This window comes from Myotis davidii, unplaced genomic scaffold (assembly GCF_000327345.1).
Source record: "Myotis davidii unplaced genomic scaffold, ASM32734v1 scaffold551, whole genome shotgun sequence".
In the NCBI taxonomy this organism is placed as follows: Eukaryota; Metazoa; Chordata; class Mammalia; order Chiroptera; family Vespertilionidae; genus Myotis; species Myotis davidii.
This window is the reverse complement of record NW_006283788.1, coordinates 778865-789464: the sequence shown is the minus strand read 5'-3', so window position 1 is coordinate 789464 and position 10600 is coordinate 778865. Positions and strand designations below refer to the sequence as shown.

The window sequence follows — 10600 nt, the reverse complement described above, 5'->3', positions numbered from 1 at the left end:
GTAAGGCGGGAGGAAGGGGCGGTGCTGGGTTTGGCCCCACCACTGGGCCAGATCACGGAGCTCTGGCTGTGCCTGCCCCTCCCTCCGGCCCCTCTGGCCGAGGATGAGGATGCCATGAAGCAGCTGTGTCTGTGCGCCGCCGCCTCCTCTGCGGTAGGCCGGGGGAGGGGCCTGGAGCCAGGGACTCGGGTCCTAACTCTCCCTCCTGCCCGCCCCTCCCCGCCCCCTGACCATGGGGGCCTGATCACACAGGGGCCTAGACCCCCCATCCCCAGACCGGGGGAGGATGAGCTGGGAGGTGGCAGAGGTGGGGGATGGATGAGGCTTTTGGGGAGACAGATGGGGACACAGGATAATTGAGAGGGCATTTAAAGGGACAGTTTCAGAGAACATTTTCGGATGGGGTCATTTGGGGAGATAATTTGGATGCTATTTTGGGGGACCATTTTTGGAAAAAGATTGACATTTGAGGAACAATTTCAGAGGACATTTGAGAGATTTTGTGGAGGACATTTTTGGGACAGATGATGGGGTCATTTGCGGGGACAGTTTTGGAAAACACGTCAAGAACTTTGGGGAGACATTTTGGAATGCATTTCAGGCTATGGTTTTGGGGAACAGATCTTGGAGGACATTTGGGTGACAATTGTGGTATTTCAGGGGTAGTGCTAGAAGGATAAATGGCAAAGGATGGTTATGAGGGACATTTAAAGGGACATTTTAGGGGTTCCTATGGGAGGACTTCTGAGGGTAGTTTGGAAAGATGTGTGGGGTCTAGGCATGCGGGGCAATTTGGGGAAAGATGCTGGGGGCTTATCTGGGATGGCTTAATGGGGGTGCTGGCACTGGGTATTGGATGAACCGTTGGGACGATGGGCCTAGGGGCAGATGCTGGGAGGCACAGGCTTGGGGGACCCTGTCTCAGACCCCCACCGAGACCACCTCCCCCCACAGCTGCGGCTCAGCCCCACCGACCTTGGCTCCTGCCCGCCCTGTGGTCCCTGTCCCATCCCGAAGCCGGCAGCCAGGGTCAGACGCCAGGCAAGTGCCCAGGGGCGGGTGGTGAGAGCCCAGAGCCCCTGCCAGGGGGAGGAGAGACGGGGAGGGGGCGGTGGCTGCCCAGCCCCATCATCCTCTGGGTGTGCCCCACAGAGCCAGGACTGGGGCAAAAGTGATGAGCGGCTGCTGCAGGCTGTGGAGAGCAATGATGCCACCCGGGTGGCCTCCCTCATCGTGCGCAAGGGTCTAGTGCCCACGAAGCTGGACCCTGAGGGCAAGTCCGCGTGAGTGCCCATGCCCTGGGCGGGGGTATGATGGCTGAAGGGTGGCCACCCTGCTGCTTACCCCTCACCTCTGACCTCCAGATTCCACCTGGCAGCTATGAGGGGTGCAGCCAGCTGTCTGGAGGTGATGCTGGCACACGGCGCCAACGTCATGAGCACAGACGGGGCAGGTACTGCGCACCAGGCCCCAGGGGAGGGAGGAGGAACTCAGACCAGGTGCCCAGCTTGGGGGTCCAGCCCGGCCCTGCCTCATGTCCTTAGTGTCTTGCTGAAAAGGGGGCAGGGGCTCCCTTTAGTGTCCACAGGGAGTCACGGGGGCATGCCAGGCTACCGGTGCCCAAGGACAGAGACCATGGCTATCATCAAGCAAGGTGAGTTAACTTGTAGATGAGGAGTAGCTGGGACACAGGTAGTGGTTGAATCAGAGGAAGTAGTTGGGACAGAGGAGCATATGAGCTTGAGACGTAGGTGAGGGCATGAGAATAATAAGTAAATATGAGGGAGTATCTGAGTGTGTGGAGTACCTGGGGTTTATGGGTAGCTGAAGCTCTGGGAATAGCTGGAGCAAAAGGAAATTCTGAGTTTATGGCTTAACTAGGGACCTGAGGGGAAAACTGAGATCTACTTCACAGCCAAAAGGAGTAGTTGGGGCTCGGGGCGTAACTAGGCATGGAGCATAGTCATGTCTGAAGCTTCCAGCAACAGGCATTGTGCCAGGATGTGTAGAGTAACTGCGGATTTGTAGAGTGTCATGGCAGGGACATAGCTGGCACATGTGATAGCAAGGGTAGATGGATTAGGTGGGACATACAGAACAACTGTGGATTCTGAGAGGCATAGATGGTGCTTCACTGTAGCTGAGCATGTAGAGTGGCTAGGGATATGGGAAGTAGCTGGGGCAGTAGGGCTTGAGGAGTGGGTGGGTGTGGAGTGTAACTAAGATGAGATTGTCTGGGACATAGACTAGTTAAGGCTTGGAGAGTCTGACCACAGGGAGTAGCATGGTTTTGAGAAATACCTGGGTTTGGGGACTTGGTAGATACAGGGAAACTGAGTCATCACAAATACTTGACACAGTTTGGGGAGCAGTCAGAGCTTCTTGAGTATCTGGAGCCCTAGTAAATCCTCTCTTCCTTTCAGGTTACAATGCCCTCCACCTGGCTGCCAAGTATGGGCATCCACAGTGTTTGAAGCAACTGCTCCAGGTCATTTCCTTTCTTATCTCAGATACTCCCTGAACTCCCAGATACTCCCATGCCCTGATTATTCCTGAGTTACAGCAATTCCCTGAACCCCCATATATTCCCTGAATCCTAGATATTCCTTGGCCTCTTTTACTCCTGAGCTATTCCTTCGATAACTGGATATTCCCTGAGTGTCCAGATACTTCCTACAAGATACATTCCCAATATCAGATATTTCCTGAGCCCCAGTTTCTCCCAAACCTTAGGTACTTTCTTGGCCACCAGTACTCTTAGAGCTCCCATCCACTCCCCAAACCCCCAGCTGCATCTGAGATCCTAGCTATTCCCCTTTTCTCACAAACTTTTATAATAACAAAGAGTTACTCAGAGGCCCATGAGACAGGCTCCACCGAGCAGGTAACTGGGAGGGGAGAAGGGGGTGAAGCAAGGAGAGTGAAATAGCAGAGCCAAGGAGGGACAGTTCCTATAGAAACCAGAAACAACGAGGATTGGCTCCTCAAATGACCTGTTCCCCCCTCCCCAGGCATCCTGCGTGGTGGACATTGTGGACAGCAGTGGGTGGACGGCCTTGCATCATGCAGGTGGGTGCAGCCCAGCTTGTCCTGCTAGGCTGGGGTTATTCTACCCGGTGCCCTGGGGGAGCTGCCTGCCTTCTCTTCCTTCCTTCCTGAGCACCTACTGTGTGTCAGCACTGGGTCTTAGCAACTCTTTGAGCCATGATGATCCCATTGGACAGACAAGGGGATTGAGGTTCACCCGCAAATAATTGGGAGGACCTAGGCCATCTGACCCCAAAGCACAGCCTACTGCATGCCAGTCCTGACGGGGGATGACCAGAGTGTGATTTCCTTGGAGGAACGCTTAGGGGATCTCAGGAAGGCCGAAGGCCCAGGCAGCCTTTTAACTCATCAAATCCAAAATGTCCGTCACAGAATAAATTTGGGTCTGCTTTAGAGTTTGCTTTCTAGGTCCCTGTAGTTGGAGTATGCTGCCACCTAGTGGTGGCCATGCCTTTGGTCACGCTATGGAAGCTCGTTGGTTTTTTTCATTCAGTAAATATTGCTAGAGAACCTGCTATGCGCCAGGTTCTGTCCTAAGCATTAGGATTATAGCAGCAAACAAAACCTGTGCTCCCTTGGGCACACAGCAGGTATCACAGTTTGTTGACTTGTCCAGAGACACCTCCCAGCAGAAAGCCCTCCCTCCCTTCCCTTTTTGAGGCTCCGGACATCCATACCTTCTTCCACGTCAGCCTGACCAGCTTCCACTTTAAGACCTTGCCCATGCGGTATCCTCTGCCTTCCCCCTTTCACCTTCAGAACTCACAACTCAGGCCCTCGCTGGCGTGACTCAGTGGATAGAGTGTCGGCCTGTGGACTGAAGGGTTCTGGGTTCAATTCCGGTCAAGGGCACATGCCTGGGTTGCAGGTTCGATCCCCAGTCGGGGGGGAGGGGAAGGGGTCGGTGCAGGAGGCAGCCGGTCAGTGATTCTCTCTTATCATTGATGTTTCTATCTCTCTCTCTCCCTCTCCTTTCTTCTCTGAAATCAATAAAGATATATTTTTAAAATTAAAAAAGAAACCTCACAACTCAGATTAAACCTCAAGAAGCCTGCCACACCTCAGCTGAGACCCGCTCCCTCTGGTAAACAGTAACACTGTACAGAGGGTTGGCACCTAGTAGGTGCACAATAAATGCTAGGTGAATCAAAGAGGACAAAGACATGAAAATCAGCCCCGAGTTCTACCTTCAGGGAGAACCACAATGGAAGGCAGAAAGAGCTTGGGACCGGGAGCTAGCAGACCTGGGCCCTAATCGTGGCTCTGCCTCTGACCCCCCTGAATGACCATGGACCTGGTTGGGCCTCAGTTTCCTCAACTGTAAAATGGGATTCATACCTTTGTTACTGACCTTTCGGGGGAGGTGGGAATTTCTCATGAAATAAAGATAATCACACCCAGACAAAAGGCTCCCGGGAGATGTCTAAGCTTTGCCCTAACTACCCCCCATCCCCTTCTCTCTCCCCAGCGGCTGGTGGCTGCATCTCTTGCTCAGAAATGCTCTGCTCCTTCAAGGCACATCTGAATCCCCGGGATCGGGTGAGCCTCTGGGATCTTTAGGGGAAAGATACTGTGCTTGACACATGCTGCCACCAAGTGGTAGCTTCGCAGGCAGGCAGGCAGCCTTCGAAAAGTGTGGGAACGTTTCAGGTGCAGCTCAGGGGCAGTTACGCAGGGGCTCCCCCACCTCCCAGGGTCAGCCTCTGATGTCTCATTCCTCCCCCAACTCCCACCAGTTGGGTACAACGCCCCTCATCATAGCAGCTCAGATGTGTCACACCGATCTGTGCCGCCTCCTCCTGCAGCAGGGGGCTGCCGTGAACGACCAGGACCTGCAGGGCAGGTGAGCCTCCCTCCTCTTAAGGTGTCTGGTTGGGGGGATCTTGTTGGCATGCTCCTTCAACCCAGGCTGTCGTTGAAGGCGGGGAGGGTTTGAGGATGTCCTTACCCTCTCAGTAGCCCCTTCTCCTGGTAGGACAGCCCTCATGCTGGCCTGTGAGGGGGCTAACCCTGAGACAGTGGAGGTGCTGCTGCAGGGAGGGGCCCAGCCAGGCATCACCGACGCCCTGGGCCAGGACGCTGCTCACTATGGCACCCTGGCAGGGGACAAACTTATCCTGCACCTCCTGCAGGAGGCGGCCCAGCGCCCCTCACCAGCCAGCGGTATGCAAGCCCCGCCTCTAAGCAATTTCGGGCACCCCCCTCCTAGGCAGTTTCTTGCTCCCCCTCTCTATTCCTTCTGTGGATAGTTTCAAGGTATCCCTGTGTGCTGCATTATAGGAGGTTTCTTGGTCTCCCTGATCCTAATCAGGACAGTTTCAAGGAGCACCAGAGCTTTTAGAACAGTCTAGGGGCCCACCCTGCTTTCCTGGATCATCTTTATTCTTGGGTCTTTGCCTTTTCTAAGAATTGGTGTCCCACTTGCTCCATCCTGGAGATGCCACTGTCCTCTCTTTTTGAGAGTTTCAAGGCCCGTCAGTGTTCTGCCAACGTGGTTGGTTCCCAACTTAAAAGTTCTGTTTTTGGGCAATCAGGAGCTCCCCCCTCATCCGCACAAGTCCCCTAGGTTCACTAATGCCCTTCGAGGGTGGGGGGTGGAGTCCGGGAACACCCAGCCTGACCCCGCTTTTCTTTCTCCCCGCCCTCCTAGAGGAAGACTCGGGGGAGGCATCATCTCAGGTATGGTCTCTAAGCAGTGACCGAGCCCCCCTCCCTGTGCGCACGGCCTCCCTCACCCTAAGCTCTGTGGGGAGAGAAGGAAGAGGTCGGCCTCTGCCCCGGGGTTCTGACTCAGGACGACCTGTCAGGACCCTTGCCACCAAGTGACAGCAAAACCCGCAGCATGACCCCCAGAACTGGCTGAGACGTTGTGGGGATGAGGTCAGATCCTGGGGCTGGGGGGCGGGGGGCAGCGAGGTTGGTGAGGGCTGATGCAGTCAGGGAAGGAGCAGGTGTGCCCTTCCCCTCTCTCGGGTTGCAGCACCTCAGCTCCAGGGAAGGGTCGCTTGGAGACAGTTGGTCCAGGTGGGCCAAGTCCTGAGGCGTGGAGCGGAGCAGAAAGTAGAGCGAAAGATCTGGAACTCTCGGGGAACATGGTCTCATCCCCTTTGATGCTGGATAAGTGAGGACCAGACAGGCAGGGTCACATGGGATGTGAGGGCAGAGTTCAGTGGGCTGACTTATCTGGTGGGAGGCTCCCAAGTCTCCCATGTGCATCCCCTCCCTCCCACCAGAACTCTGTGTCCAGCCATGAGAAGCGGGGGGCTCCCAAGAAGCGGAAGGCGCCTCAGCCTCCCACCAGCACCCCAATGCCGGTGAGAGATGCCCTGGCCGTGGAGAATAAGGGGGCCCTCAGGGGTGGGAGTGGGGCGGGGAAGCTCCTGCCCAAGTATGAGATGGGACAGCCCTTGAGCCTCAAGTAAAAGTGAGGGGTCCTGGGTTCGGGGGGACAGGATGACCGAGATGCCTATGAGGAGATTGTGCGGCTGCGACAGGAGAAGGGCCGCCTGCTTCAGAAGATCCGGGGCCTGGAGCAGCACAAGGAACGGAGGAAGCAGGAGGTAAGGAGCAGCAGGAACACAGGCCTGGGGCTGAGGCTGGGGTGGGGTGCAATTCTGAGGGGAAGAGTGCTCCCACCTCCCCACCCTTACCTCCTCCCCCTCTTCCCCTGATCACTCTGCTCTAGCCTCCTGGGTCTCCTCACTGCTCCTGCAACTCACCAGGCACAATCCTGCCTCAGGGCCTTTGCATGTGCTGCGCCCTTTGCTTACAACACTCCTCTCAGATCTCTGCAGCCTCCCTCCTTTACCTCTTTCAGGTTTTTGCTCAAAGATCCTTTCCCTGCCCACCTTATTTAAAACTAGAGGCCCGGTGCATGAAATTCATGCTGGGGTGGGGGGTGTCCCTCAGCCTGGGGCCTGCACCCTCTCCAATGTGGGACCCCTCGGGGGATGTCCGACTGCCTCTCGCAATCTGAGACCACTGGCTCCTAACCGCTTGCCTGCCCCCCTGCCTGCCTGCCTGATCACCCCTAACCCCTCTGCCTGCATACCTGATCGCCCCTAACCACCTCTGCCTGTCTGCCTGATTGCCCTTAACTGCTCCCCTGCTGATCTGATTGCCCCTAACTGCCTCTGCCTCACCCCACACCCGGGACCCAGGATTCCCTCCTCTGGCCGTTCGCAGGCACCTGGGACCTGGGCTTCCCTCCCTCTGGCGAGCTGCAGGCACCCAGGACCTGGGTCGGCTTCGCCTGGGCCAGCCACAGCTGCTGGGGACCATGGGCGGGCAGCTTTGCCCGGGCCGCAGCCACAGGCGCCCAGGACCGTGGGGACCATGGGGTGTGCGGCTTGTCCTCTCCCAGGCCGCAGCCTGGCTAGTCCCCATTCCTCTCTCAAGAGCTCATTTGTGCCTGGCTGGTCCCCATTCCTCTCTCCCCAGTGTTGAGTGTCTGAGCAGTTAGGCGTGATGGCGTGATGGCGTGAGGGCGTGAGGGCATGATGACCATTTGCATATTAGCTCTGTATTATATAGGATTGTAACACTCTTCTGTTGCTTCTCAGTTCCCTTTACTTTAAAAAATATATTTTTTTAGAGAGAGAGAGGAGGCAGGGGGAGAGAGAAAGAGCAACCAGCTGCTCCTGCACGCCCTCCTACTGGGGAAGGAGCTTGAAACCCTGGCATGTGCTCTGTTCTGGAATCGAACCAGAAAGCTTTTGGTGCACGGGACAATACCCAACAACCTGAGCCACACCAGCCAGGGCCCTTTATTTTTATGTAAAGCACTTACTGTTATTGGGCATGCTATATATTTTATCCATGTTTACCCACTCGATGGTAAGCTCGCGAAGGAAGGCATAGTTAATGGTGCCTGGCTCACAGTAGATGCTTGATAAATATTTATAGGATGGACAGATATTGAATGGCTGAGTGAGTGAGCGAGTGAATTAGTAGCCAAAAACGGGGTCTGGCACAAAGAAGGCACTCAGTAAGTACTTAGTAATGAGTGAGCGGGTAGAGCAGTGCTGGGTGAGCAGTAGATGCACAGATGTCTGTGGTTGGGACAGAGGGCTACTAGCAGGAGGTGGGCCAGGGATGCCCCCCGCCCAGATCTAAGTCCTGTCCCCACTTGTTTCATAAGCTGCCAGAGGCGGAGGCCAGCTCCCTGCACAGCCTGGAGAGACAGGTAGGTGGAAGGTCGGGGAGAGCCAGCCACCCAGCCGCCCAGTGTTTCTTCCTGGAGACCCGCTGAGCCGCCACCACCTTCCTCCAGGTGCAAGAGCTACAGCAGCTGCTGGCAGAGAAGCAGGAGGAGAAGGAGAGTCTGGGACGGGAGGTGGAGAGTTTGCAGAGCCGGCTGTCCCTGCTGGAGGTAGGCGGGGTGGGGAGTGTGGGCGGGGCCTCTCAGTTGCATGGCAACCACACTAATACACGGTCTCACACACATGCAGACACACACACAACAAACATACAAACACAATCACATACAGCTAGCACACACATAAAAGACACTTCCCAAAACACACAATCACACACACTCACATACACAAGAGATGGACAGCCATGCTCATATACATGTGATATAACAGGCAAACAGACAACAAACAAATCCATGAAAGCACAATCACACACACATCACCAATATGTGCATACAGCCAACACTTCTCATTTAATCACATACGCAGATGACACCCCCCAGATACTTATAAACACACATTTCTCAAAATACATGATTACACAAACATTCATATACACACTCAGAATGCAACCACACACACAACAGACTAAAACACAGGTGCAGAATCACACTGTCACAGGAACTCACACAGGCGAGGCAAGGGCCACTGTGCACAGGGCACACGCACACACGTGCTCACTGCAGACCCACAACCTCACACCTGCGCCAGGATGGACCCACTGTCCCCCTCCCAGTCCCAGGTGTTCAGGCTGCACATACAACCCCACTACACACTTGGGCAGTGATTGGGCCATTTGCTAATTTTCCTGGGAGGCCAGCCTAGTCCTGGGCACACAGTAGGCACTCTATACTTGTGGACCAAACACAGCCAGTTTGATGCTTGTGGGGTCAAACAGACCCATAAACATTTCTGTCCACTCCAGATTTCCTGGGGGTTCCTTGGGGCGGGAGGGCAGGACCCCAAGACAGACATTGGGCCCCTTTCAGAATGAGCGGGAGAACACCAGCTATGACGTGGCCACGCTGCAGGATGAGGAGGGTGAGCTGCCCGACTTTCCAGGTGAGCCCCTGCCTTGTCCTTCCCCCGTGCACCCCACCACCTGGTCCCTGGGGGCCCAGGAGAGAGAGCTTCTGCCCATAGGCATGAAGTTTGAAGCTGAAAGGAAGATTGGCCCTCAGTTGTTATTTATTTCACATGCCCCGGGGGCCCCTAAGCAGCCCAGCTTCCATCCCCTGCGGTGTGGGACCCCCGGGCCTGACTGTGTGACGTTGCCAGGGGCCGAGACGTTGCTCTCCAAGCAGCTCAGCCCGTCAGCCCAGGAGCTCTTGGCCTCGCTGCGGGAACAGGTGGCCACGCTCACCAGACAGAACCAGGAGCTGATGGAGAAGGTCCAGGTGGGGAAACCAAGGCCTGGCAGAGGGGCTATGGGCCGGGGACAGACCTGAGGGGGTTGGGATGGGCACGTGGCTGAGTCCATGGGCAGGGAAGGTGGCCCCCACGGCCACTTCAGCTGCCACTGGTTCCCTCTCACCCCCACTCCCACCTCCAGATCCTGGAGAACTTTGAGAAGGATGAAATGGAGGCAAACGGATCCGCCGAGGTCGTCCCTCTGGCCCTCTATGACTCGCTCCGGGCTGAGCTGGACCAGCTGCGCAGGCAGCATGCTGAGGCTGTGCGGGTGCTGGAGCAGCAGGAAGTCCAGGGGACCCCCAGAGAAGAGAAGGGAGCCCCTGGGGAGCACAAGGACACAGGAGCCAAGACCACCCAAAATGGCCCAACGGAAATGGAGATTGATGGCATCGCGGCTCCAGAAACAAAAATGAATGGAGCTGAGGCCACAGATGATGAGGCTGCAGAAGCTGGAACCACGGAAGCCAGGACTTTGGAAGCAGCATCCACAGGGACCGAGGTCCTGGAAACTAAACCCACGGACAGTCAGGCCACGGAAACAGAGGGCGCGGGAGCTGAGGCTTTGGAAACAAAGGCCACAGGGGCTGAGGCCACAGAAACGGATGCTCTAGGAGGAGGAGGAAACCTGGAAGCACAGGCCACGGGAGCAGAGGCCACAAATATGAAAGCAGAGGAACCAGAAATGAAGGCCAATGGAGTGAGCGAAGTGGAAGGAGAGCTCAGAGGCACAGAGACCACAAATGAGGCCACAGGAATAGAGGCCACCACCCCTAGTGCCCCCACTGGCCCCGTCCTACACCCTGGTGCTGCCGAAGCCTCGGAAAAGCTGCAAACCGAACTGGAGACTAGGATTCGTGGCTTGGAGGAGGCCCTGTGGCAGCGGGAGCGGGAGGCAGCCACCGAGCTGGAGGCAGCCCGTCAAGTGGGAGAGGCCACGGAGGCCG

At 56.2% G+C, this 10600-nt stretch overlaps 1 protein-coding gene across 1 annotated transcript in view; it reads left to right on the top strand.

Moving 5' to 3' along the window:
- The window catches only part of ANKRD24 (ankyrin repeat domain 24), a 27665-nt gene that overhangs the window by 11431 nt on the left and 5634 nt on the right, over positions 1-10600 (top strand). Inside the window, 16 exon segments of the mRNA XM_015566938.1 lie at positions 955-1041; positions 1153-1283; positions 1365-1453; positions 2424-2488; positions 3012-3069; positions 4517-4587; positions 4785-4891; positions 5024-5211; positions 5699-5727; positions 6282-6362; positions 6501-6608; positions 8189-8233; positions 8321-8419; positions 9233-9305; positions 9522-9640; positions 9796-10596. Of these exon segments, the coding sequence (XP_015422424.1) occupies positions 955-1041; positions 1153-1283; positions 1365-1453; positions 2424-2488; positions 3012-3069; positions 4517-4587; positions 4785-4891; positions 5024-5211; positions 5699-5727; positions 6282-6362; positions 6501-6608; positions 8189-8233; positions 8321-8419; positions 9233-9305; positions 9522-9640; positions 9796-10596 (2151 nt within the window).